The following is a 24572-nucleotide window of genomic DNA, read 5'->3' on the forward strand; positions in this document are numbered from 1 at the left end:
TAGCTCTGACCTAGAATGAATTAACTTCTATTCCCAAAACTATATATACAGTGTTAAGTTATCTGGGGTTAATTTGCTGGAAAAAGGATTAGAAGCAAGTTACATTTGTGTGTCTCTGAGAAATAAGGTTTTGTCTCGGTTGTTTATATGTAGGCATCAAAAGAGATCTGGAAGCAACAGGGTATGTGGAGGAAGAGGGAAAGGGTTACAGCCTCGAGTTTCCCGAGCAGTACAGCTTGCAGTTCTGCTGCGGAGAGGGTTCTCCATCTGGCAAGCCTCCTGGGATGCCAGACTGGAGCAACCAGTTTGCAGGAGCTGTACAGGGGGACACCTTCCCCAGCCGTCCGTCACCACAGCCAGCCCCATACTGGTGCCAGTACTCTTGCTTCTACCCATCAGCCTCCTACCAGTCTGCTCTGCTATGTGAACTGGTTGCACAGAGGGGCATGCATGCAGTGGTGGTGGTTGTTAAATCTGTTGAAAATGCAAGGATGTAGGGAGTACCCCAAGTAGCGTGGGTCGATGGATGACTGAGCCCGAGAAAAAACACGGGAGAACTAAAGCAACTGTCAGAGTAACAAAGGGAGTTCCTTGGGCTGCTCCTTGTGCAGGCTAAATTAGGTTATGGGAAATAAAGGAATGCGCTGTTTGTGTTTTAGTGAAACGTCTCTAAACTGTGCAAAATACGGAGAAGGCAGTTGCTGTGAATGTTTAGTAACAAGCCTTTCCCCCCTTCCACCCCACTTCCCAAGTAGAGTTTCCAGTGACATTAGCCATCAAGAAATGTGCTGAAAAATAGTTCTGCTTCAAGAAAGGGAACACTCCAGAAAACTCAGTTGCCTGTTCAGGAGTTGCTTGTTATACCTGGAGACGAAATTCTACCACACAGTGTAAAATAGCCCTCCTTTATGCCCAAATTGCAAAGGAGCCTTAACTATAGCATTTCTGATAATGCTTCCATAACGTGTGTGTGTGTGTGTTCTCTGAGGCATTCATTTGGCTGGCACATTGGAAAATGGTTAACACAGTGAATGTGGGGTGTCATTTTTGTAGTGGAGAATGTGTGCCAGAAGAATTCAACTGTAACCACTAAATATTTGCTTAAAAATAATTTTAACCATCTGGACTCCTTTTTTTCTTCTTATTCTTATTCTTCTCTTGAGGTGGGGTGAGAAGGGAGTATTTTAATAGGAATGATTTGTGGTTACAAAATGAATTTGGTTAATTTGGTTACCACCCCCATTTAAATGATGACTACAAATAGTCCCTAACATCTGAAGTTTTAAAGAACCAGCAGATTTTTCTCTCTTGAGCTTCAGAAGCTGGAAACGAACTTACAAAAGACAATAAATTGTTCTTGATGGAATAAATAGTTTGTGGGGTTTCTATTGTTCCTCTTGACAATACACTAACATGTGCTAATAGAGGAAGAATTGAAGAGCTTGCGTAGCACAGGCTTTTCTGCCAGGCTAAATTTTTCCACTTTGGAGCGGGACTCAGGTTCCCCACTCGCAGGGCAGGGAGAACGCGGTGCTGGGATTCCCGCAAGCCAGCACCTGCTGCCCGCCCCGGCCGTGGGAGAGCTTTGGAGCTCGGCAGAAACGGCGTGGGCTTTGGAGGAAACCCGAGAGTAACCTGCAAACCTGTCTCTAGAAGAGCCTTAGCAGAGTTTATGTTTCAGGGATGGGATGCCTGAGATCGTTTTCCTTGGCCAGAATAAGGATGCTTGCTCAAAGCAGGGTTGGAATTAGTTTCCATGTCTCATACTTAAAAGGATTTTTTTGTGTGTGTCTTAAGAACATACACCTTGTTTTTTTAAATAGTCAGAGTCCAGTGACAGATTTTTTTGGTTCTGAATCCAGTGAAATATAGTTAAATATAGTTGGTAGATGTACATGTTCCTACCTTCTCTGTGTGTTGCCTTAGCATATTAAATGATTTTTTTATGGTGCCTGCTATAAATACATCTGTTAAAAGATTTCTATCATACTTTAAAATGCCTAAGTCTTAACAGCTACCTTTGTACACTAGCGATGCACTAGTAAATGTGCACAGGAGATAAAATAAACTCAGAGAAAATCGGTAAACTTGTAGCATTCTCACTTTAGTAGCTCTCGGAGATACTTTTCCTCTGTTTTCTCATACACTGCAGCACTGGTTTCATCCAACTCATTGTACATTAGGAACAATTTAGTATCATTTCATTTAAAATATGCAAGCTTTATATCGAGAGTAAATGTGTAGCCACAAGGTAAAATTAAAAAAATGTATTAGTCTCATCATTAAAAAAAGCCTTTAAAGTTTCCATTATCCATTATGTCAGGTAGCAAATATCTTCTCAATGTAACTCCAGACATTAAATCTGTCAAGAGGCATGCAGTAAAATAAATGTCTAGGATACCTTCATAAACAAAAATCTTATTTCCATAATTCATACAGCTGGCTGGCATTTATTGGCACGTCAGGTGCAATGGGGACATTTCAGGAACATTAACATGTACAGCATCATTTGTCAACAAAGCAACAATGTAAGCAAATCGTTCAGAACTCATACAGATTTACAGCTTTCTCTGCCAGCTGCTAATTACGGTGTGCTCTGCCTATTTGGTATGGTCTTTTTTATTGGAAAATGACAAAGGGGTTATGGTATCCCAGTTTGGAATATAGATGCGCTTTTAGTAATAATATGAGTGGTAATATGACTACACAGCCTGGAGTTTTGATCTAGTTGCACTAGTCTTATAATTGACCGGTTTTGATTGATGAAGGACAAAGAGAAATTCACAGTGATATTTACTTACTGATAGAAGTAACCTCTGCAAACAAAGAAATAATAAAATATCATAGAGCAAAAAAAGAAGTATCCCTGCTTTAATATTGTTTTTTTTCCTGCTCAACGTGACAGGGAAAATTCAATCCTCAATGAAAACCTGATCTGTTTATCGAGAAATGTTTAGCAAGCCCTACATGTTACAAACTGGCAAACACCCCTTGAACGTGGCTGAATCTGCTTTGATAAATAACAATTAAACTTTCAGCATTTTAAACAATGCAAAGGTTAAATAAAAGCTGACAATGCCATCTGTAAGGGCCAAAATACGTGCTAATTATCTGCTTTCAACATCCTCTGTGTCTGTCTGTCTGCATTTCTCTCCCTTTATTCGTTTGACTGTGTGTGTTTATGAATGTATGTGTTTTTGCAAGTTAATGACAGCAAGTCAGTTCTACTTTTTATTTTCAAGCTTTGGCCAGTTTGCATTTCAATCTCATAAAAATATAATTAGTAGAGCTTTATGCTTCAGATGTATAAATTAAATATGCTTTCATAATTATTATACCTGTTATTCAGCCAAAGGTAAGAGGATTCTATTAGCTAAGTACATATTTAGACACCTAATAAAATTCCTTATTCAGTTCTATTTCTTAGTTTCAGTTCATGAACAGTAACCACTATTCTGAGTTAAGATCTTGACCATTTAATTTTTAAGAAAAAAAGTAATTAGACCATATTATGGATTAATCCCTTGCCAATTTTCATTTTTTAAATCAAAGTAATTTTAGACTTGGGAACTACATAATTTTATGCAAAGACAGTATGTTTTGCCAACCTTATTAAAATCTTTAAAGACCACATTTTCTATAGGCTTCCAAAAATTATCCCACAAAAAATGTGTGGGTGCACCCATCTGCACACATGAATGGGCAGCTAGGAGCGTAATTATCCAGTTTTGCACGTGCAAATGTAGGTGTTTAGGCACAAATTAGCTGACCCTCAAATTCTGCTGGTGCATTATGCAAGCTGATTAATAATATTTCCTTAAATTCCACAATACAGGTTAAAATCCCCAAAGCTTTTTAGAGACAATAACTTTGTCTAAAATATCTGTGATTACTAAAGTAATTTTAAGTGTTACTGGTGCAACAATAAAATGAGGTATAGCTTAGTGCCAGTATTTGGGTGTTATTTTGGTTATAACAACTATATGATTCTTTCAATATAATAATCTCTATTGGCTCTGTCTCCGGCGCGATTACTGTCTGCCACTGCCTCTCCAGAAGTAAAATGCCCATGTTCCTGAAGGAAAAACTAGTGCATCAGGATTATAAAAAAATTGACCATCAATCTAAGTTTGTATGAGCAATCACAGCCGCTTCCGAACAGAAGTTATTTTGTATTAGAAGCAATTTACCCATCTGGAAGAACAAAGATATTTGCAAATGTTGAAGTGACTGACTTCTAGCAGATGCTTAAAGAAAGTTAAAAACTCAACCACTTCTGAGGTGCCTGGCCTCCATTTCAGATCTGGAAATGTAAAATATGTTGAAGGGCTCTTCTCAATGATGAGGAAGTTCACGGGCACCTTGGCTTTGTGCTCCCCACCTACTGATGCTCTCGTCCACCACCACCCCGGCAGGCTCGTTGCCCACACAGCTGCACAGCAGTTTTTTAGGAAAGGGGAGAAGTTGCAAAGCTTGTTGAATGAGACATGGAAATTAGTGGCTGCATTGCCTCGGCATTATTGCGTGACTATTCTGGGAGAGCAGGCTGTCTGGGAAGGGGTGAGCTATGAGGATGAACCTTGATAGGGGCTTTGTAGGGTGAAGGAAGAAGTCAGAAGTTAGAAGAAGGGATGAGAAATACGACGTTTGAGGGGATATGAGTTTCTTGGATGTGGGGCTAAATTGTGTCTTTGTGCTGCTATAGGGGTTTATGGATAATGAGGAAATAAATATTTAACAGAGAGCTTAAAAAAACAAAGGTTGATGACCCCTGGAATTCACAGTTACCCTCAATATGGTACCCAAATATGCCAACGCTACTGAAAGTCCTGATAGACCAAGCTCAGTTAATAGAAAACCAACTTTATACTGTAATTTAAGATTTTACTTTATTTGTGAAATTTTTCCATTTGTGTTCATGTCTTTTTACATTTGAAAAGGAAGTTTAGGCATTCCTTGATCCATAGAGATTGCTTTTCTTCCTGCTGTCTTTGATTCCACTTGCCTAATAATAATGGGCATTATCTTATATCCATATTTAATTTTATTATGTCACTAGTATTGCAAGAAAAGGATGTTCTTTTCAAACATTGTAATACATTTAGTATTTCACTAGTCATCAGTTAAATCAATTTTTCCCTTTATTGGATCTGAATTATAAATCAACTAGTCATTGTATGGGATACTGTATATGAATGTACAGTATATCATTATGATGTATCCTATAATAATGTCTCTTAGACATGAAAACTAAAGATGGTGGTTTAAAGTGCTGAGAGAGAAAAAATTGGAAACATCTGTTAGTAGGAACTAGAGAAGACTTTTCATTAAAGTTTGTCAAGTGTATTTGATAGGAAGAACACAGTGGGCCATATTCTGCCACCCCTTACATACATCCAGCCCAGTATCCAGCGTATTTTTTCTGTCTCATGTAGAAAAAACAGTATTATCGGAGACACTGAAAAGCCAGCTCTCTACTTTGGGTAAGGCATAGTACAGCAGCTCAAGAAATCTGGGATCTGGGGCAGAGTGAGGATTCACGATTTTTATGGAAAAAAGAGAGCAGTTTACAATACGGTCAGTGTCTTGGTCTTCGTCTGTGCAAGGGCAATGACAGCTGCGTTGCCTTTATGCTATGTCAGCAAGCTCGTGCAGGAGAAGTGATGTAGGACAATTTTGAGTAAAAACTCTTCTATTTCCACTTACCCACTACTTGCAAGAAGAGGAAGAATTAAAAATGAAAAAAAAGAAATTAGGAAGTCAAAGATAAGGTATTTGGAGGCATCCAGTTGGCAGAGTTCACCACCCAAGGTACTGTGGACAAGCTGGCAAAAGCAGAGGAAAGATGGCTAAAAACTTCCAGGGCTGTGTGTTTTAGCTTAATTGTACTGGAATCCATTTAAGCAGCCATAACTGTCTAATTAAGGAAGCTCAGCAAAGGACTTCTTACAAACACACAGTGCCAGCACTTTGTGGTGGTGTCCGCAGTAGGGATTTTGGCAGTGCCGAGCTGATGGGTCACTGCTCTATCTCTGCAAAACCCGCTCAGGCGTGGGTGCTCCCAGCACCACCTCGCAGCCTTGTCCTGGGGCTGCAGGAGCTACTGTGGGCACTGGGAAGAAAACACAACAGTTGCATGCTCATCTCATTTACATGTCATTTTTGCATGCTACCAAAGGCACGTATGTGTGCCTGCTTGTGTGTATTTGTCACTTTAGAACTACTTAGGCACAACATGAAGTACCTTCTGCACCCCTTGGAAGAGTACCACGAGCATGGCACGCAGCCTTTGCAGCTGGCCAGCTGCAGCACCGACCGCTCACACCTCCTCCCGGAGGTGTAACAGCTTAAAAGCCAATATCTCGCCTTGCCTTTGCAATCTTTCCCCTTTTATTCCTGCACTAAGAGGTCTCGGAGCCCCGTTGTTTCCATGATGATATTCAGAACTATAAAATCAGATATAGCAGTTGCAGGGCCCAGTGCGAATTATCCCCCGAGTCAATAGAAAACAGAATATTGCTTATTGATTTGGTCTAGCCTGTTGTGTAGTCGATGGAGAACAAACTAATACAAATAAAATGAATCAATTGGCAGCTGGCTGTGGGCCTCAGTGAGTCATGTGAAGTGGGTTTCTGATATCCTTTATCATCACGCACAGCCAGGGAAACAAGAGTGCTACTGTCTTCTGCCGGCGCAGAGAGTTACCTCAGGCTATTCTGAAAAATGCTTTTTTCTTATTTTTAGACCTGAATCAGCCCATGCTAGTAAGTGTATTCTTGTGAATACAGATCCCACTTTGTTGTAATGCCCATGGGAAGGCGGTAGTGTAACCTGTTTGGATGCAGCTGCAGACCACCTGTAGAGAAAGTCAAATTAGGGAGAGACCCCACTGTTCTTTGCATTAATGCTTTTTGTGTTGTGGCTTGACTCCCCTCTCCCTCCCCCTTCGATGTATCTTTCTCAACTGGGGAGATAGAGAGCACATTTTAAGACCTTCTGTCCCTTTAAGGCATCTTGTGATTGAAAGAAGATTTGAAAGACTGTAAAAACTCCCCAGTCACCAATGAGTGATGGTGTGCAAGGAGTCTTAACACTTTTAGGATGACTTTTCCTCCTGGTCTTCTTGCAGGATTGGGGGGTGTTGGGTTTGGGGAAGGTTGTTTCGTTCTGTGCTTAAAGGGCACATTTAAACCTCCCTCGAGTAATCTGCATGTTAGAGGCATCTTCTAAGTTTGGGATGAAAAAAGTGGTTGTCAAGAATTAAAGCCCTAACTTGCTGCACTTTTTGTTCCATTGTTTCTAAATAAAAGACGCTGTGAACAAAAGGGAACGGAACAACTCTAAGTGCAGTGCCTGCGTACCCTGCATATCCGCATGAAAACGGGTATGATCTCACCGAGGCCACTTAATGATCCTGGAATTCCGTTTACATACAGATTTGTCTGGGTTCAGGACAGAGGGATAGTTGGGCACACGAACCAACCGGTTTCAGGAGATTATGTGTCCTTGGTATGACAAGTAGTTTTAGTTAGTTCTCCTGTTATCTCAGTTGCAACTGCTTATCACTCCTGGTGCCTGTAGCTTCTCAGGGGATTAGGCTTTTATTCATTTACCAGGTAGTATTTTGTTGCATAATGATGCAATATTCTACCTTATGTCACATAAAAACTGCCTGTAATGAAAATTTCATGGAATTACTTCTTTTCACCCCGTTTCTTCACAGATGAATCCCACTGTTTTACTAATCGCTGACGTACTAGTTAACACAGGGAGAATTTGTAGATGGAGGTAATGTCATCAAGCCTTGCCTCATTTTAAATTCCTTCCTCTCGGTGGTGGTATCAACGTTCACTGCAAAGACACTGATGATACTGAATTTAATTGGTATTTATGCGTAGGGTCATGTGTACTCTCCAAGAAGTTTCTGTGTAACTTTTCCCTAATTGAAATTAGATTGAAGTGTTGCTGTGTACACTGCGACTTAATGGTGACAACGTTGAGCCAGCTTCGAAGCTCAGATGCATGGCACGCATCCCAAGAAATCTGCTATGATGCTCCCACATACATCTATGCATATTTTTATGGTACAAGAGACATAAGGTGTGGAAAAGGAGCAGTCTCTTTAAGGGGGATGTGGCAACCCTATCTGTCAGTCATCTTGCCTCTGCTGTTCTATTCCTTTTACAGCCATCCTGTCTTTCTGGTGTCTAAAACATCTTTACATACGTCTTTAATGTCTGCACAGCAATTAAAATCCATGGGAAGGTGAGATGCCATAAGAGCAACGGACCAGTAGCACTGGTCCTTTGTAGAAACGTTTTTTGTCTGATTTGGGGATGGATTGCTGGCTGATGAATGGCCATATTATATGCTAGATAGATAACGTAATATATGACCGACATGGTCTGCAAACCATTTTGGGAATCGATCTGAAGCTCACAGCTGCCCTGCAATGCGAGGGCCCAGTGCTGCCGTTGGCTATAATGAGATCTCACCGTGAAATACCTGCAGCACCGTATTTTGACTCCGTGCAAAGGGTAGACCAGAGCACCCTCTCCTCCGTAACGCATTTGTAGAGTGTGGAAAAGTAACTTCTCACTGGTAGAAATGTTTTGACTGGGAGCTTAATTTATAGCAGCTCATAGAATTGCAATGTGTAATAAGCAATGTCCTTGAACATTTTTCATGTGCCTCTAAGTGACTCTTTAAAAAGCATTGGTTTTCCTGTAAAAATCATTAAACTTTTTAAGGAAGAAGTAGTAGTCTATGTTAGTAATCATCACACTGCTTTAAATACTAGTGGATAATTAGTGATGTGAATAAATCAAATACATTTCAGGTATAATAGCAAAGTTGAGGAAAATGACCAAATATTAGCAAAGCTCCAAAATCCAACTACTTTGTGTTGCATGCTGTTTTAATGACTGCAATTTAAAAATGTGCATAATTCCAAAGAGATCACATGCTTCACATAATAAAAATTACTATGACATAAAATATATATTTTCTTAAAAAGTACTTGTAATATCAAAAGGACTGTGAAGTATTAGCCATTTAATACAAATTTATCTTTTCTTGCAGATGATTACATTTTCATTTTAATTGCTCACATTTCCCGTTCTGATCTTAATGTTTTATAGTAGGCAAGACATGCCACAAAGAAAAAAAAAAGATTTTTATTTGTTAGTTCACTGTCTTCAGAAGTCCTAATTTGGCCAATGTGTTCTGCTGCAAAGTCTTGGAATGCTGTCTTGCAGTTTCAAAAGTGATCTTATTTGGCTTCCCAGAAACTATTATGCCTGGAGGATGCCATGAGAACAAGGGCTGCCTTGTTAACAAGTAGAAAGCTCTCAAAAACAAGATAGGATCCTGATATAAATCATAATTTAGATGCACAGAGCTATGTTCACAACCACAGTAATGTAATTCATTTACATCTAGTTATTACTTATCTCCACCCGAACTACTAAGTTCAGGAATGCAGCTGCCTTGTGCCTTGTGACTCGTGGGGGTTAGGGAAGAATGACATCACCAAATTTAAGCACATTACCATGCTGACATAGTGGCACCTTGTTTTCCCTTCCGCAGATAGAGCGAGGATTGTGTGCTACCCCCCATTCTTCCAAAGAATACCTTTTTTCCCCTTTCAAGCAGCTGCTATATGAAGGGTTGCAAATGTCACTTCAACTAATGATGAATGATGCTTGACCCTTGGACCTGTTACTATGAATTTTATGCAATGCTAAATTAATATGAAAGATCTCTGCTAGAAGACTTCAGCTATTATGCATGCAGCATAAATGATATGTTAAACAATCCAAATTTTTTTCTCATAACCATGGTAAAATGCAGAGCTGCTTTAACGTTTTGATGTGTATTTCCACTTAAGATTAGTATCTTTTAGTTCTAAAAATATTTTTGGTAAGCAAATCAGTTTGCGAAAAACATTGTCAAAAGGGCAACTGGCCCACATGTCTTTGTTGTTCACGTTTGAATATAATTAATTATGTAAAGCAATAGTTAGTGGGAGCTTAACAATTAGTAGAATCTGTCAAATAGTCACACGGAAATTACTAACTAATTGAACTACTGGTCTTTTATTGTTTCAGGAAGCAGTACAGTGTGTCATTCTTTTATCTCATAAGTTCGTTATTATCACATATCCCATTTTTCGAGCAATATATGCTTCCTAGTAGACTAATACATAAATAACCCTCCCGGTAATATCACAGCGTGCAAAAGTGTTTGAAATAAAAACACCTGTTTTAATTAGTAGTCAGATTCGTGCAGTTAAAAAATGATAATCCGCTTGCAGTTATATGACATTTTTAAAGCTTTGAATTTCCATCTGTATCTTATATTATGATGTTTCAGGATTGTCGTGAGTTAATTATGTTAACTTCGGAAACATTGCTTGCATTTAGAATGAAAAACTTCAGCTTGAATAGCCAGGAAAGCAGATGCTATCTTTCTTGTCAACCGCTTTGTTGTGCGTTGCCTTGAAACTTTTTATAAGATTCTGTATCCAAACAGAAGTATAAATCTCCATTTATTTGAAATGTTACTCTAATCTAATCAATATTTTAATATATTTCTCGTGGGAGGGACCTGAATGTATCTCAAGGAAGCAAAGACATGAAAATCTCTTATTTTATGTTAAAATCCTCCTGTTATTACAAGTCCATTCACAAGATTAATTTGAAGAACAGGAAAAATACATGTAATATGAAGTTTAAAAATTTTTTTGAAGCATACCTTTTCTCTCCTGATATATATGCCTGTAAGTTTAGGTGAAATAAGAGGAACTGGAAGCATTACAATTAGAATGCACAATCCAGATAAACCCTGCAAAAGGGAAAGGTAGGTGCAAATATATCGTTCATGCGGCAAATCTGCATTAGGTCCTATCACAGAGCAAGTGAAAATGCAAAACGTGGATGCGTGCGTGAGATGGAGGAAAAGGTGTGATGTTAGAAACGATTTGGCGGGTGCACGAGACACCGCGTCTCCTCCTTCCACGTGAGGCTGCGAGGCGTGTGTGGGAAACGGGAAACATCACGCCACTGAGTCACCCGTATTTCATTACACCCCTCCTCTGCCAAGGAGGAACCATCAACGTTGCCAAGGGTGTTTACATGTGCCCGTGGGTATTTATGCATCTTCTGAGCCTCAGTAAGAGAAGGTATAGCTGTGCACGTGGAATTGCACATGGCAGGGTGGATGGAGTTATTTTTTCTAAGCCTTGAAATACCAACCTTTGGTTAAAAAGACCTCGGCAAGGTCTCAAATGTTCTGTGTACACAGCTCTCAATTCCACCGGTCATGCAATTACACGCATTTCATGAACACAAGTTTGATCATAAAATTAGGGCTTCCATATTTTTAAAAGCATCATATTCCTCAAACAAAAGCTACTTTCATTGTCTTAAAAATGCCAATGCTTGTACGCAGGTGCCGCGCAAGAGAAGCTAAATTGCACAGACTAACCCATGCCTGGGTCAGGACATATTTTGGTATCTAGTTCTCAGCTGGCATGGCTTCAGAGCGGGCGTAGCTCTGAAGTTGATGAATTTGTATGAAAAAAGTGCACTTATCAAGAATCTTCCCTATTTGGGGTAAAATGTGATTCTCAAAATGCATAAAAATATTTGAAAATTCATGTTATTATTAGCGCTATTATTATCAAAGGACATTTCGGTAACATTTGAAAGTCCTTCAGTGCACTTGAAGATATATTTGTTTTAGCAACTTATATAATCCCCTCCGGTTTAAAGTTTTGTTTTAAACACATACAATTATCATCTCATATGCCCTGATTCAGTAAGCACTTAGAAGCATTCCTATCTTTAACAGCATAGCTAGTCCTGCTAATATCCAGGGAATGGAATTAGAGCTTCAGATATTAGCAAAAAGTAATGCAAATGTGAATTAAGCAACATGGTTTTGAAGTAAGTTGACTGAGGACTTTTTATTTCTTAGACTAAACGCGAAAGTTTGACACACACAAAAAAAATCAAAGCAAGCATTACTGATATTAATAATTATTTTAAAAGTATATAAAGTTGAATATTTTAGGCTGGTAACTAGAAAGAATTAGGCAGTGAAATAACCTTCTAGTAAGGATAGTGGAGAAAAAACCTAACAGCTTTTAGGCAGAATCATCAGCAGAAATACAATATATATAATATATATATATAAAAATATGTACATAATATATATAATATATATAGACATATAGATATAGACATATATATATGGACATCTAGAATAAGAAGAGTATTATTGTTGTTTTTTAGCATGTAAGTCACATTAATTAAAATAGATGAAGGCACCTGCATTCTAGAATATGACTATTTTCAAGCTAATGAGTCATTTGGCTGTATCATTTTTATACTTGTACCTTTGCCTTTCCTAGTGTAACTTCCCGTACAGACAAGCTGACATCTAATGTGGATGTTTGCTCCTGAAAACTGTTACTGCCTCATGTCTGTGCAGGAACCTACGTGACACGAAGCAAAACTCTCTGCCCTGTATAGTGTCACACATCATATAGTTGATAACAACTTGTCATGTAAGGTAACAATTTTGGCCAAAATTTCATGAACTGAAGTAAGGGAGATGAAGCATGAATTATTCTTATGACCCAAACGCAGGCCTGGGTTCTCTGGCTCTTGTTTTTCAAGGCAACTCACTTTATTGCTAATAGAGAAAATAAGTAATGCCTAAAGGCAAGGTGCAAGTATTAAAGTGCTAGTTTGAAAGTATTTAACAAAACTGTCCTTTCTTTTTGAATAACTTGAGTAAAGTGTCTAAATGACCTCTTCCTAACCAGAAGAGAATATAGAGAAGAAATTAAGCTTTATTGGTAAATTAAAGCCCAAATCCCATGGCTGATGAGAGATATGGTCCGTTTGAAATAGTTACAGTTTCAGACTTTCTCTTCTACAATCAGCGGGTGGAGACCAACATAATCCAATTAATTGTAATTCCCTTTTGTGGCACTGGTACAGTGGTGAATGATATAGTAAGTCCATTGAAGTCTTATCTTTGGTCAGATAATCCAAATGGATTCATATTATGAAACAGCCCTTTGTAAAAGTTCTGATGAACAAAAGTGTTGTGACTTTAGTGAACCAAAAGATAAATTCTATACAAAATAAAATGTTTTGTCCTTGACATTTACAGAGCTTGCATATACCTGATTTCATGTAAGAATACTTCTTTCAGCTGGCTTATTTCAAAGAGCCCTTTCGTTAAAAAACCATGTATCCAGAATTTGGTCTCTGGACATCCTACAAACTGGTGTGTGAGAACGGAGATTTACACATATGAGTAAACTTTATTCTTGTCCCATTGGTTAAATAGTCCCATTAAAAAGAAGTGTGATTATAGATGTAAGGAATATAGGTATAATAGATTTTGAGAATCATTTGAACTTCTATTTTTCTAATAAAATAATAAACTAATATTTCATTGATAATCCTTATAACTGTAAACAAATCATATATCTATGTTCCTTTTCAGTACTGCAAGTGGACTAGGGGAATTGCTTAATTTTAGCTCAAGCTTTGATCTATTTACATTTGGAAGTCATTTACATAAAGGAAGTCATAATGATCTTTATTGTTTTGTTAATTATTTCCTTTGATTATTGACACTCAGTCACTGAGGCACAAGCTTATTGTTACTGGGGTCAGTCCCAATAATATATTTGGCTCTGTGCAATAAGTAAGGAGCGAGTGGTATTCTTGTTTTTTGAATTGTTTTCATTTGGTTTAACAATCACTGGAGACAGGACTCATTTAATGCATCAGCAGTCTGATCCAGTGTTACACATTTTGTATTTCTCCTTTCCTTTAAAGTTGCCCATAGCAAGCCCACGTTACAGCAGGAGTGTTTTCACTTGTAGCATGTTGAAATCTCGTATTTACTAAATGATACTGTGATACCATTTGTGGGAGACAACACACTAGAGCATATATTAAGGTCAGATCTTTTCAGAGTGTCTCAAAAATACTTTTTTTTTTTTTCCCTTTTTTTTCACCCCCCTTAAATTGTCTGGTTGAAATTCAATACAAAGAATTTTTTACCCTTTGGGGTACATTACACATGAAATAATTTATGACCCATGAATCACAAGAAGGCAGTGAATTAGGTTTCAGATAAGTCTGCCAAATATTACAAAAAATTGTGTACAGATTTTTGGACTATGAAAAGGCTTTTGACAAGAATGGAAATAGAAGCAGTGTTAGAAACAGCAAGAAGGGGAAAAACAGAAGAGCTATATGACAGAATCCTAAAGCACTCTGAGTTAGTAGTACAATTAAAAAGATAGGAATATGAACATATTTTTGAAGTATGGAAAAAAGACAGTCATTGTCCAATTCCTTTCTGTATTAGATCTTGAGAACCTTCAATTTATTTAAAATGTAGATTCGTGGATGTTGATACACACAATTCTGATAAAAGATCTTACTGTAAATGGGAAAAAAAGAAAGAAACCGCTAAAATTAGATTTCAGAGAATCTTACTGGAGAGCAATTACACAATAAAAAAATGTTAATAACAGTTTTGAAGTCGGGAGATATTTACCTTGACTAATATATGTATACACAACATACGACTAAGTGAGGAAGATCGAGTCAAAAGCAGAATTCAGAATGGACTTTGAATGGTAAAATGTACCATGAAAAGTAAGTTCCTGACCTAGGCAAGTATTTGATGTTTGTGTTCTGCAGTCTAGGGTATATGAAACAGAAATATTAACATCCACCTAGAAAATGGAATAAAATCCATTAACTGCCACAGAGAAATGAGAAAGTCATTAGTCTGCTTCAGAATAAAGAGGGAAGAATAAACAGAAAGAAAAAACAAAATAAAGTGTGCTTTAACTACCAGGAAGAAGCTGAAGTTACTTCTCAACAACTAAGTAGAGAGAATTAGATAGAGGACAGAATCTCACCACTGCAAGACAAATGTAGTTTTCACTCAGCATAACAATTTAATTTCTATGAGTTGCACAAAGTCTGCCAAGCCCCATCCTTGCGCTTGGGCAACCTTGGTGCTCTGAAACCGAGAAGCCTCCGCACTGTGGGAGGGTAGGAGCTGGGGGGAAATTCCTCCATGCTCTTTCCCTGTCCCTTTCTTTAAACCCTTGGGGGTATCTGAGTATTTCTTTGACCCTGAAGGAAGGAATAATTTGGCCCCGCAGGTGTCAGTTGCTCAGGCCTGCTCCTACTCTTTGGTGACAAGTCACCTCCGAGGGAGTCTCGTGGAAGTGCGTTGATCTGTAGACAGGTGGGCTGTTTCTTCTTCAGGAGCTTGCAGCTGCATTTTGAGGGGAAATAGTCTATATTTAAAATCACTCTTTTTCCCATACAGAATAGATGATTCAGCTAAATTTAATGAATTTTAAAAGTACTTGTAATTATAATCCTATTAAAGTAATTATTGCTTCAAATCACAATGATAGAACATGCTAAATCAAAACTAATATCGCTGCCATCTAATCCTGCAGCAGGTATAGGCAGCGAATGATATATGAGAGTATCTTAGTGATGATACCTGCGTCTGGCACCAAAAGGATTCTCCTTTCAATGCCACTGTACATTTTTATGCAGTTTCAAATAGCAGCCCATAGCATAGAAATTTCCCCGACGCCACGGCGTCGCTAGATGACCACTCTTCTAAACCTTTGAACTCCTCTGCATGTTTTCGTGATGTACCATTTCTGAACTTCCCGAATGTACTGGATCTCTTTCACAGAAACAATGAGATAGTTCATCCCGCTCTTACTCTGCGGACTTCTGTGGAATTATGCGAGGATGAATATGACCCAGTGTGCCCAAGTACAGAAATCTTTTCTTTTTCTGGCACAGATTGAGATTTAAGTTAGCAGTATTTGGTTGTTTCAGCATGCCCCCAGGTCAGCGAACTGTCATTTCAGAGGACTGGAATAAACAGCACTCTGGATGCACACAGAGATGTTCTGCTTTTTAGCTTAAGTTGCTCAGTAATTTGCGCCTGGGCTCCATGGAAATGGGCACTCCAATAATAAACAAATGCTCAGGCATTATAACATCATGGCTTAAATTTTCTGCTAAAAGGGCATGCCATGTTCCTCTAGCAGAGAGGGAGTAATGCATGCAAGCATTCTTTTGCTGACTATAGCCTTGATAATTCGTCAATGGTAGCGTTGGATGGATTCAGCAGAAGCTGCTTAGAAATATATTGTGTATAAAATGTAATTATTCGTTTACCTGACATTTTCTTTGATTTGTTTAAACGCTCTTGGAAGTGAGGGATGACGCACTGAGTGCAGGCGGGACAGTGGACCTCCCAAACCTAGCAAGGGAGAGAGAAGAAGAATTATTTAGCTGACAGAGAACTCTCAAAAATCTGGCTGAATGAGGAAAGTATTGCTTTGTATGAGTTGAGGCTTCTGCTGTACTATTTAATCGAAGTTCAAGGCATCGTGTGTGCTTTGTAGTGTCTATACAAAATGCAATATTAGGACAGGATTTACAGGCAGGGGAGGAAGCTAAGCATCATGTGCAGCATCACCGAGGGGTGAGCTCCTTGTCATATGATGAGCAAGAGCCTTCACCACCTCAGAGCATCCCATTGCTGTGTTGTCTCTGGACATCTCTGTGCTCTGTTACTGCTCTAAAGTGAGTGTGATCACTTTGAAAGAAGTTGTTTGTTTCGACACAGCAATGTTTTGCAATAGTTTTGAAATCCTGTCATTCCTGGGAGGGTAAGAAGGCTGCTGTGTCTTTGCAGAAGTGATCAGAGAAGCTGTGACTTGTAAAATGCAGGTACAGCTATCGAACACCTATACCTTTCAGTGTATAAATTAATATTTGTGCTGTCAGCCATGAGAATAACCCTCACAAAGGGATTTAATGGAGTGTGCTGATGCAAGTGAAGAACTTCTGCTTGATTCTGTTCTTTCTTTTCTTTCCTATTGAAGACCATGAATGACCAGCAACTTGTTTCTGAAGAATGCAACCATTAAAAAAAAAAAAAAAAAAGATGAGATGTCTTCAAGTTTGGGAAAGAAGAGGAATGACTCTGGACAGTTTGTTGTTTCCTAGCATGTGCAAGAGGAATTTTCTTTTCCTCTTTTAACCACAGGACTCTTTTGGAGCTCTCACTAGTAAACTGCCTATTGGGAAGAGCGAATCCAACAAGATTCCCAAGCTTTCAGTCAACTGGGAATGCATTGTACATGTCCAACTCTTCTGCAAAGATTTTGATGTGAGGGAAATTATATGCACTAGTGAACAGTGCTGTGCAGGACTTTGTCCAGGAGGGATCTCCCTCAGCATATGTGCTGGTCCCTGAGATGGAGACTCCAGTGCTCTGAGGTTTCACACACTGGAGCTGGGGGTTGGTTGAACCCTGAATGCCAGAGGTTTATAGGGGAGTGCAGAGGTGGCAGCTGCCATGTCCGAGTGCCCACCATGCCAGGCATTAACGTCCCAAGGCTGCCATGTGCAGCTGGCAGCAGGGAAATGATGAAAAAGGCAGCGATTTTAGCAAACGGATTTCAGTCTGAGACCCAGTAAGACACATCTCACCAAAGTCTTTAGAAAGTCTTTTGAGGGCACATCCTCCGTAGCAGACCAGGAGCTGCTAGCTGTGGTTGCAGGAAATTGCATTCCACGGGATTTGGGGTCATTCATGATACCACTTGCAGGAAGATGTAACACCCTAAGTGAAGTAGGACTTCTGAACGTGGTGCTGTGGGATTAATGGCAGCATGGGCAAAAGGCAGCATACAGCTGGGAAAACACTTGTATAAATTATCTTAAAAGAAAAATGAACAAGCAGTGCTCTCAGATAACTGCATTTTGCTCCCAGAGACTGGCCTACATACCAGGCAGGGCATGTGGTTAGAGGAACCACATCCATTTTCTTTCAAAACTGAGCTCTCTGTACTGCCTTGGTTGCTTTTCATATTTTCTTTTTTTTTTTTTTTTTTTGTCTTTAGCTGATCTTTCCATAGATTACTTTCTTCCTTTTTGGATAAGGATAACCTTATGATGGTATGCTTAATCCGAAGATGAACTCCTGTTTGGTTCTACTGCAGACATTGCAAGTGCCATTAAAAATGTGTATTGCTGAAAAGGCTGATTTACTAAGAATAATAACACAGTAAAGCACACATTCCCTTCACAAATGTATTGTATATCAATTTTTTTAACTAATAACCTTGACAGGTGCCCGCACTATTTTTTTTTTCCTTAATGTGGTCTTTATATTTTCAGGCCGAGTATTAGCATAAATTTTATGGGATTTTCTGGGCATACTTGTGTCTGTATCTAAGATATATGATATCAACTGGCAGTGATGGTTGAACTAATCAAATACTACTGACAAGTTAAAGCAAATTTTTAGGACTGTGAGATTTTGAGCATCTTCCCAGATACAGTATCTCCTGACTGAAAGCAGTCCTTGACTGTCAAGTTTAAATACCAGATTTGGGACTTAATCTTTATGTAAGCAAAACACCCCAATAAGAAATATGTCTGAGAAAAGCCAAAAAGTCAGGTCCTCCCCTTAAACCTAGCCTGAAATGCATGTGTGTGTTTGTTTATGGCCCTATCGCCATGGTATGTGAGAGATTCCAACCAGTGGGAACCAAGCGAGAGTCTTACACTGAATGGACTTCTATTTTCTTTTTAATTTTTTTTTGACTTGGCATTCGTTCCTTCTAGCAAACATTTTTAAAAACTCTCTTATTGCTAGAGGGAAAATTGACACCCTTTGCTTTCACGATGATACATTCCTAACACGTTTCCTTGAAGAGCTGGAAATGGTGCAAAAATCTGGTAAGATAAGTCTCTATAAAGCCTTAGAAGTCAAGCATTCCACTTTAGACATTTAAGACAAATGCATGGCAAAAACAAGTTGGGTTTTTTTTTAAGGTTTCTACTTAAAGTTCTGTGCCAAAGCTACAGTACTTATACATTTTCTAAATGTGTTTTAAGCAATAAGTTGTACAACATTTTTAGAACATGTGTTAAGCTATTTCTCTAAGAATGAAGCTCTTAACAAAACATAAGCACTCTGCATGAGATCTTAGCAGCAAAGTGCTTAAAAGATAAAGTAAGAATTGGTACCATGGGAAGAACACCAGCTGTAGAGCACACAGGTCCATTATGAGAAGTATGGTAGTGGGTAGGGAGAAAATGATTTAATCAGGAGTAAAACCAATTTTATTATAAGGGCACGCAGGGGGTGTGGCACCATAGTGAGAGGGACATTTCAAAATATCTGACAGATTTCAACAATGTGAAAACCCACCCTGTTCTTTAAAGTGACAGTAAACCCCATCAGGTCTCTCTTTTTGATGCTATTGTTAACAGTTGACTGTTTAAAGCTGGCCTGCTAAGATGCTGTCGATCTAGTTCAATAGTGTGTGGCAAAATAAAAGGCTAATTGTTGAAATACGATCAATCAAATATGATCTCAGAGTCTAAAGAAGATCCCCTCTGGTAACTCATTTGAGATCAAATCATTACTTTTATGATTGAGGTAATTCAATGGGAAAAAAAAAAATAAAGAAGCTTGAAACCAAAGAAGCAAGCAAGACAACCAAATGAAATGCACAAGCCTGCCTTTGTTCCAGCTTTGTCTCACGTTACTCCAAGTTAAGGAATTGGGTCCATTCCTTTATTTGTATACATTTGCTGAATCCAGAAATTTTTAAAAAAACATTTAATAACATTTATTAAATAAAAGTTGAAAGACAACTCCGTTTTGAATAAGATTTTCTGTCCAAAAGTAAACTCTATAGTGAGAAAACTATTGCTTTAAAGTACCAGGGATCTGGAGTTGTGGGTGTCCATGTGTCTCCAATAATTTTACCATTTTGTTTAACAACAGTTCAATAAAGAGGCTGCTCTTGAAGCCAGCTGAATTGCTAAACATGAAATTTCAGTGACATTTAGTAAAACATTTCAGGATTATGTTGCTTCAAATTAAATTTGTTCAGTAGTTTTCATGGCTGGCCCCCGATTCGCATTCAGACTGAAATTTTCTAAAAAAGAGAATCATAGCACGTGTGAAAAAAAAGCATGCTCCATTTTTGGAGTAGCAGAACTTGGAGAAAGTGTGTGTCATTTTAATTTGGACTAATAAGGATTTGCACTTTCCTAGAGTTTTATATGGCTTATGATCTCACTGTTTATTATATTCTAACAGTATCACACTACAAGAATTAAAAAGAAAAAAAAAACCCAAAGAAAAATAGAATAATCATCCAATCTTGTTTTATTTTTATTAGAAACTCTATTTTAGCATTTAGTTTCCTTTATATTTAAATTCCTTAGCTCAGTCAAGCTTCAAAAGAAAACATTTTTTTTTGTTTGCAAAACAGTTTTGTAAGCACTTGTGGTTTGTCTTTAGTGTGTTATCATTTTTGACAGCTTTGCATAGCCTAGGTAGGCCAACAGGGGTCTGTCTAATATTGTTGCTGGGCAAATCTTCCTCCCAGAGATGAAAACCAAACAAAATATTTTTGAAGCAGTAAGAAGGAATTAATATCCTTTCTCTCACAGTGCTCTATTCCTTGCTGACATTACATTCAGGCAAAAAAAGGAGAAAAGCGTTACCCATTATTCCCTTGTACATAGCAAGGCTAACACATGTAAAGCAATAACTCATTTTCTATTGCCATGTTTAGCATATGTCTCCTGTTGGCTCAGCAAGGCCTTTAGGCCGGTCCCTTGAGCCGGCCATCGTTGGCAACTCTTAGCCCCTCGGCCTCAAAACCAAATAGCTTTGAATCATGTTGAGCTGTGATGCTAATTTTCATACTGATGCATTATGGGAATAAATGTATCTGACATACTGTGTCAATGGTACTGTCTCTTTGTGTCTCTTGTTTTTTGTTAGCTGCATTCCTACAGATGGTATTCCATTGAAAATGTTCTCTTCCTACAAAAAAAAAAAAAGGGGAAAAAAAAAAACCATGCACAGCACCAAACCTCTAGGTGCAGAAGGCTGTTAACGGTTGCTGATGATAGTAGGCAAACATTAACATAATAATTAGTGTCTTGTAATTGTTTCATTAAAACCAGTTGTTCCATTTCTCCTCGTGTTTTCCCAGAAGAGAAGCTGAATTTGGACGACAGCCAGTGGGAGGACATCCACGTTGTCACCGGAGCACTCAAGATGTTTTTCAGAGAGCTGCCTGAGCCGCTGTTCCCATACTGCTTCTTTGAACAGTTTGTGGAGGCGATAAGTAAGTACATCAGATACAGTAGAAGCTCGTGAAATAGCCTGTTATATAAAAATAATAATAAACTTTAAAAATAGAAGAACAGAGGCATCTCAAATCTGACTTACCTTCCATTATCCGTGATCCTGTCTTTTTATTGTTTTTCACTGCCTTTTATCTCCTACAGCATTTAGTTATTTAACTGGAGAAAAAAAAATATCAAAATATTGATCTATAAATTTTATAAATGCAATTTAACTGTAGTGCCTAAAATGGTTTAGGAAAGGAATTAAAATGTGTATGTATTCCAAATATGCTAGGCTGATAATCCATATATCCCCAAACACAAGAGAGAGACTAATAATTGTGAATCATGTTAGAAGGGGCTGTCTTTATGTTAATCAGAATGAAATGCATGTGTTTTGTTCCACAAGGTTGCAGACTCTTGCCTTGCAGTGATCACAAAAAGAATGCAAAAACATTCATGTTCTCATTTTCGTATCTACCTTTGCTTCTTTTTTTTTTTGAAGTTGGCAGGCATCAAAAGTATTTTCAAAGTCCAAGGCATTTATTCTGTTCCATGTCTCTGTGGTTCGTGCGCTGCAAACCCTCTCTGTATTTAATACATGCAGGTGCATTTTGTAAAACTGTATCCGCTTTGGAAAAACTTGACTAAAAAACAGAGTGTTTTGGGGGTTTACTCCCATTGGAAAGGGGAGGGGGAGAAGGGTAGCTTAAAGGGAGAAAGCCTAGTAGGAGATTAATTAAAGGTGCAATAGAGAAAAATCTCTGGGATAACAACAAACCCAATGAAGTACTTACTTAGAGATCTGTTTTCTGAGCGATGGGCACGCACATTTGCCATTAGTGTTAATGAGAGCTGTGTGTGCACATGCGCAGCTGTCGGAGAATATGAAACCCTTAATGTACGGCTCACTTTGATTTTATATTCATAAGAGCCTTTAGTTCAACTAAAGCTTTTCAAGACCCAGCATCAGATATAATGAGGTTAAATACACCTCACAAGGTCCTTCCCTTCTCGGTTATTTAGAGATGCAGTGCAGTTAAATACACAACATAAAGAAATGCATTACCTGAAAGTTTACTCTTGGCAGCTCACTTTCTTCTCCTTTCAAAGCACATGGAAACTAGATGGAGAACATCATCTCTCGAGTTTAAGTTCCTGTTGCGCAGTCTCTGCAGTGCTAAGAGGGGAAAAACAATAAAGAATTTCTTACTGTTCAGCTTCAGTTTCTGTGATGCATTGAGATCAGATGCTTGTTGAAGCACCAGCACTTGAATGTGCTCTTCAAGTGGTTCTCCACCCACCTGCTATGTCCTCTTGGAAAGAAGCAGATGCGGTGCCTTAAGCAGAGCTAGTCAGTTCACAGGGCACAGCCTGGCATGCCGTTCGCATCTCTTCCTATGCACCTTATTCTGAAGTCAAGTGTTTAATACCTACCTTCTGCCATTATCACTTTCTCTTCCTGATAATCCACCATCATATTGGTCTCCTGGGGCTAAATATAGTCTTCCTCCCCCTTATCACTATTTTTCATTGCTCGTTGGTGTACGCTTTGGCTGAGCAAACACTATCGTATTCTGAAGAACGTTATCAGGACACCATGATCTCATCCTTCGTGTTGTCTTCTGCTTTCATCGTCTCTGCTAGTGTCCAAGTCAGGTGATTTGAATTCTTTTGGTGGCCAAGTGGGGAGGTTTTTGACAGTAAAAATAACAGGTAACTGGTAATAGACTTGAGAATTAAGAGTTTGAAAGCATGTCAGGAAGAGACTGTCTACTAAAGCATTAATATTCATGAGTGAGAAATTAATGTCCCTTTCTGCTATTTGAACTATTATTAATTCTTATTATGATTTTGAGAGCCATTATACACATTGATAGGCTAATGAACAGTCATTTATAGAGGGATTTTAAGACAGTTTATTCCTAGGAAGAAAATGCTAGTACTCTAAGATGTGCTTTGCACTATTTCAAAACCCTAATTCTTGTTGCTTGCTTTACTGCACATCAGGGTGATTTCTACCTAATCCAACTGTCTAAAGTAATCTATGATTTCCAATCAATCTTCTCTTTATTTGGCCTTTACTGCCGTAGTATCTACAAATCCGTATTCGTACCAACTCTACTTAAAAAACGTCTATAAACAACAATTAGGTGTTTTCATTGCATTGCTTTTGGAGCTCTTCTGTATGTTAATAGTCCAGAGGCAAAGTAAAAAATCTTTTTTCTTCAATATCTTTTCCATTGCAGCTGATTCTTTGGCTACTTTGTGATAATTACTCTGACTGGTCAGTACTGAGCTGCTAGAAAAATTCCCTTCTTCTTCAGGCTGTTGTGAAAAAGAGGCTCTTGTATCTCTGTCTTTTCTGTCTGTTCTTCAAAAATGGGGATTATCAGCATGCAGGGCATGGGTGTGCAGTACAGTTAGAAGGAGCGCTTAATAATGCCAGAAATAACCCAAGCTGATGTTGGCTAGGAAAAAGGTAATTAGGACACATTCTCACCTGTCATGATGATTATATCCTTGGTCTGGCACTGAGCACCCCTTAGTCAGAGCCATACATTTGGTAAGTAAGACAAAGAGGTCTAAAAACCTATCTGTAGTAGATAGTAACAGATTACCAATAATATTTGTTGGGGATTTAGTCATTTAGCTAGAAGTTTCAGGAGGAATGAGTACACAAGAGGTGCCATGGACTCCTCATGCTGATGCTATTTTAAAGATAATGTGAAAAAATCCATAGCAAGGTTAGTACTACTTTTCCTGGATGATGCCATTTTAATTAACATCTGTATTATGTGCATGGGAACCAAATTTTACAGTACTGTGTGTTAGGCAAAGTGCTTGTTCTCCACCTTCAATTTCCCCTATAAATAACTTTAGATATGGCCATAATATTAGAACAATTTAGATATGACCAGAATATTAGAAGATAATTCAGGGCATTATAGAATCTCAGAATTCTGCTTGCCAGGCTGAAGCTGGATAATTACTGTCCATACAGCTTATATCAGAGAAATTATAAGTAATAAATGGAAGTCCCCAGGACCTCTGACCTAATACTAATTTTGTTTCTTAGGATTTGGAAAGCAGTTTTTTTCAAGGACTTTGTCTAGTATATTACTGGCAAGTCATTTTGTGGTATTTTGGATGAAATATGCACTTCGAAAGTGTGCCCAAATGCTGCTATGAAGTCAGGTTCAGCCACACTTAAATTACTTAGCACCACAAATAGTTCTATTGATTTTCTGGAAGATCAACAGACGTGGTTCAACAGATTGTCTGCAAGTAAAATTGTGCTTCATGTGAGTAAGGTGG

General features: G+C 38.4%; 1 protein-coding gene across 1 annotated transcript in view; it reads left to right on the top strand.

The window, feature by feature from the left end:
• The window catches only part of ARHGAP15 (Rho GTPase activating protein 15), a 311247-nt gene that overhangs the window by 230090 nt on the left and 56585 nt on the right, over positions 1-24572 (top strand). Inside the window, exon 11 of the mRNA XM_068408177.1 lies at positions 21119-21253. Coding sequence (XP_068264278.1) covers positions 21119-21253 — 135 coding nt within the window. The remainder of the gene's footprint in view (positions 1-21118; positions 21254-24572) is intronic.

The sequence above is a fragment of the Nyctibius grandis genome, chromosome 9 (genome assembly GCF_013368605.1).
Source record: "Nyctibius grandis isolate bNycGra1 chromosome 9, bNycGra1.pri, whole genome shotgun sequence".
Taxonomy (NCBI): domain Eukaryota; kingdom Metazoa; phylum Chordata; class Aves; order Nyctibiiformes; family Nyctibiidae; genus Nyctibius; species Nyctibius grandis.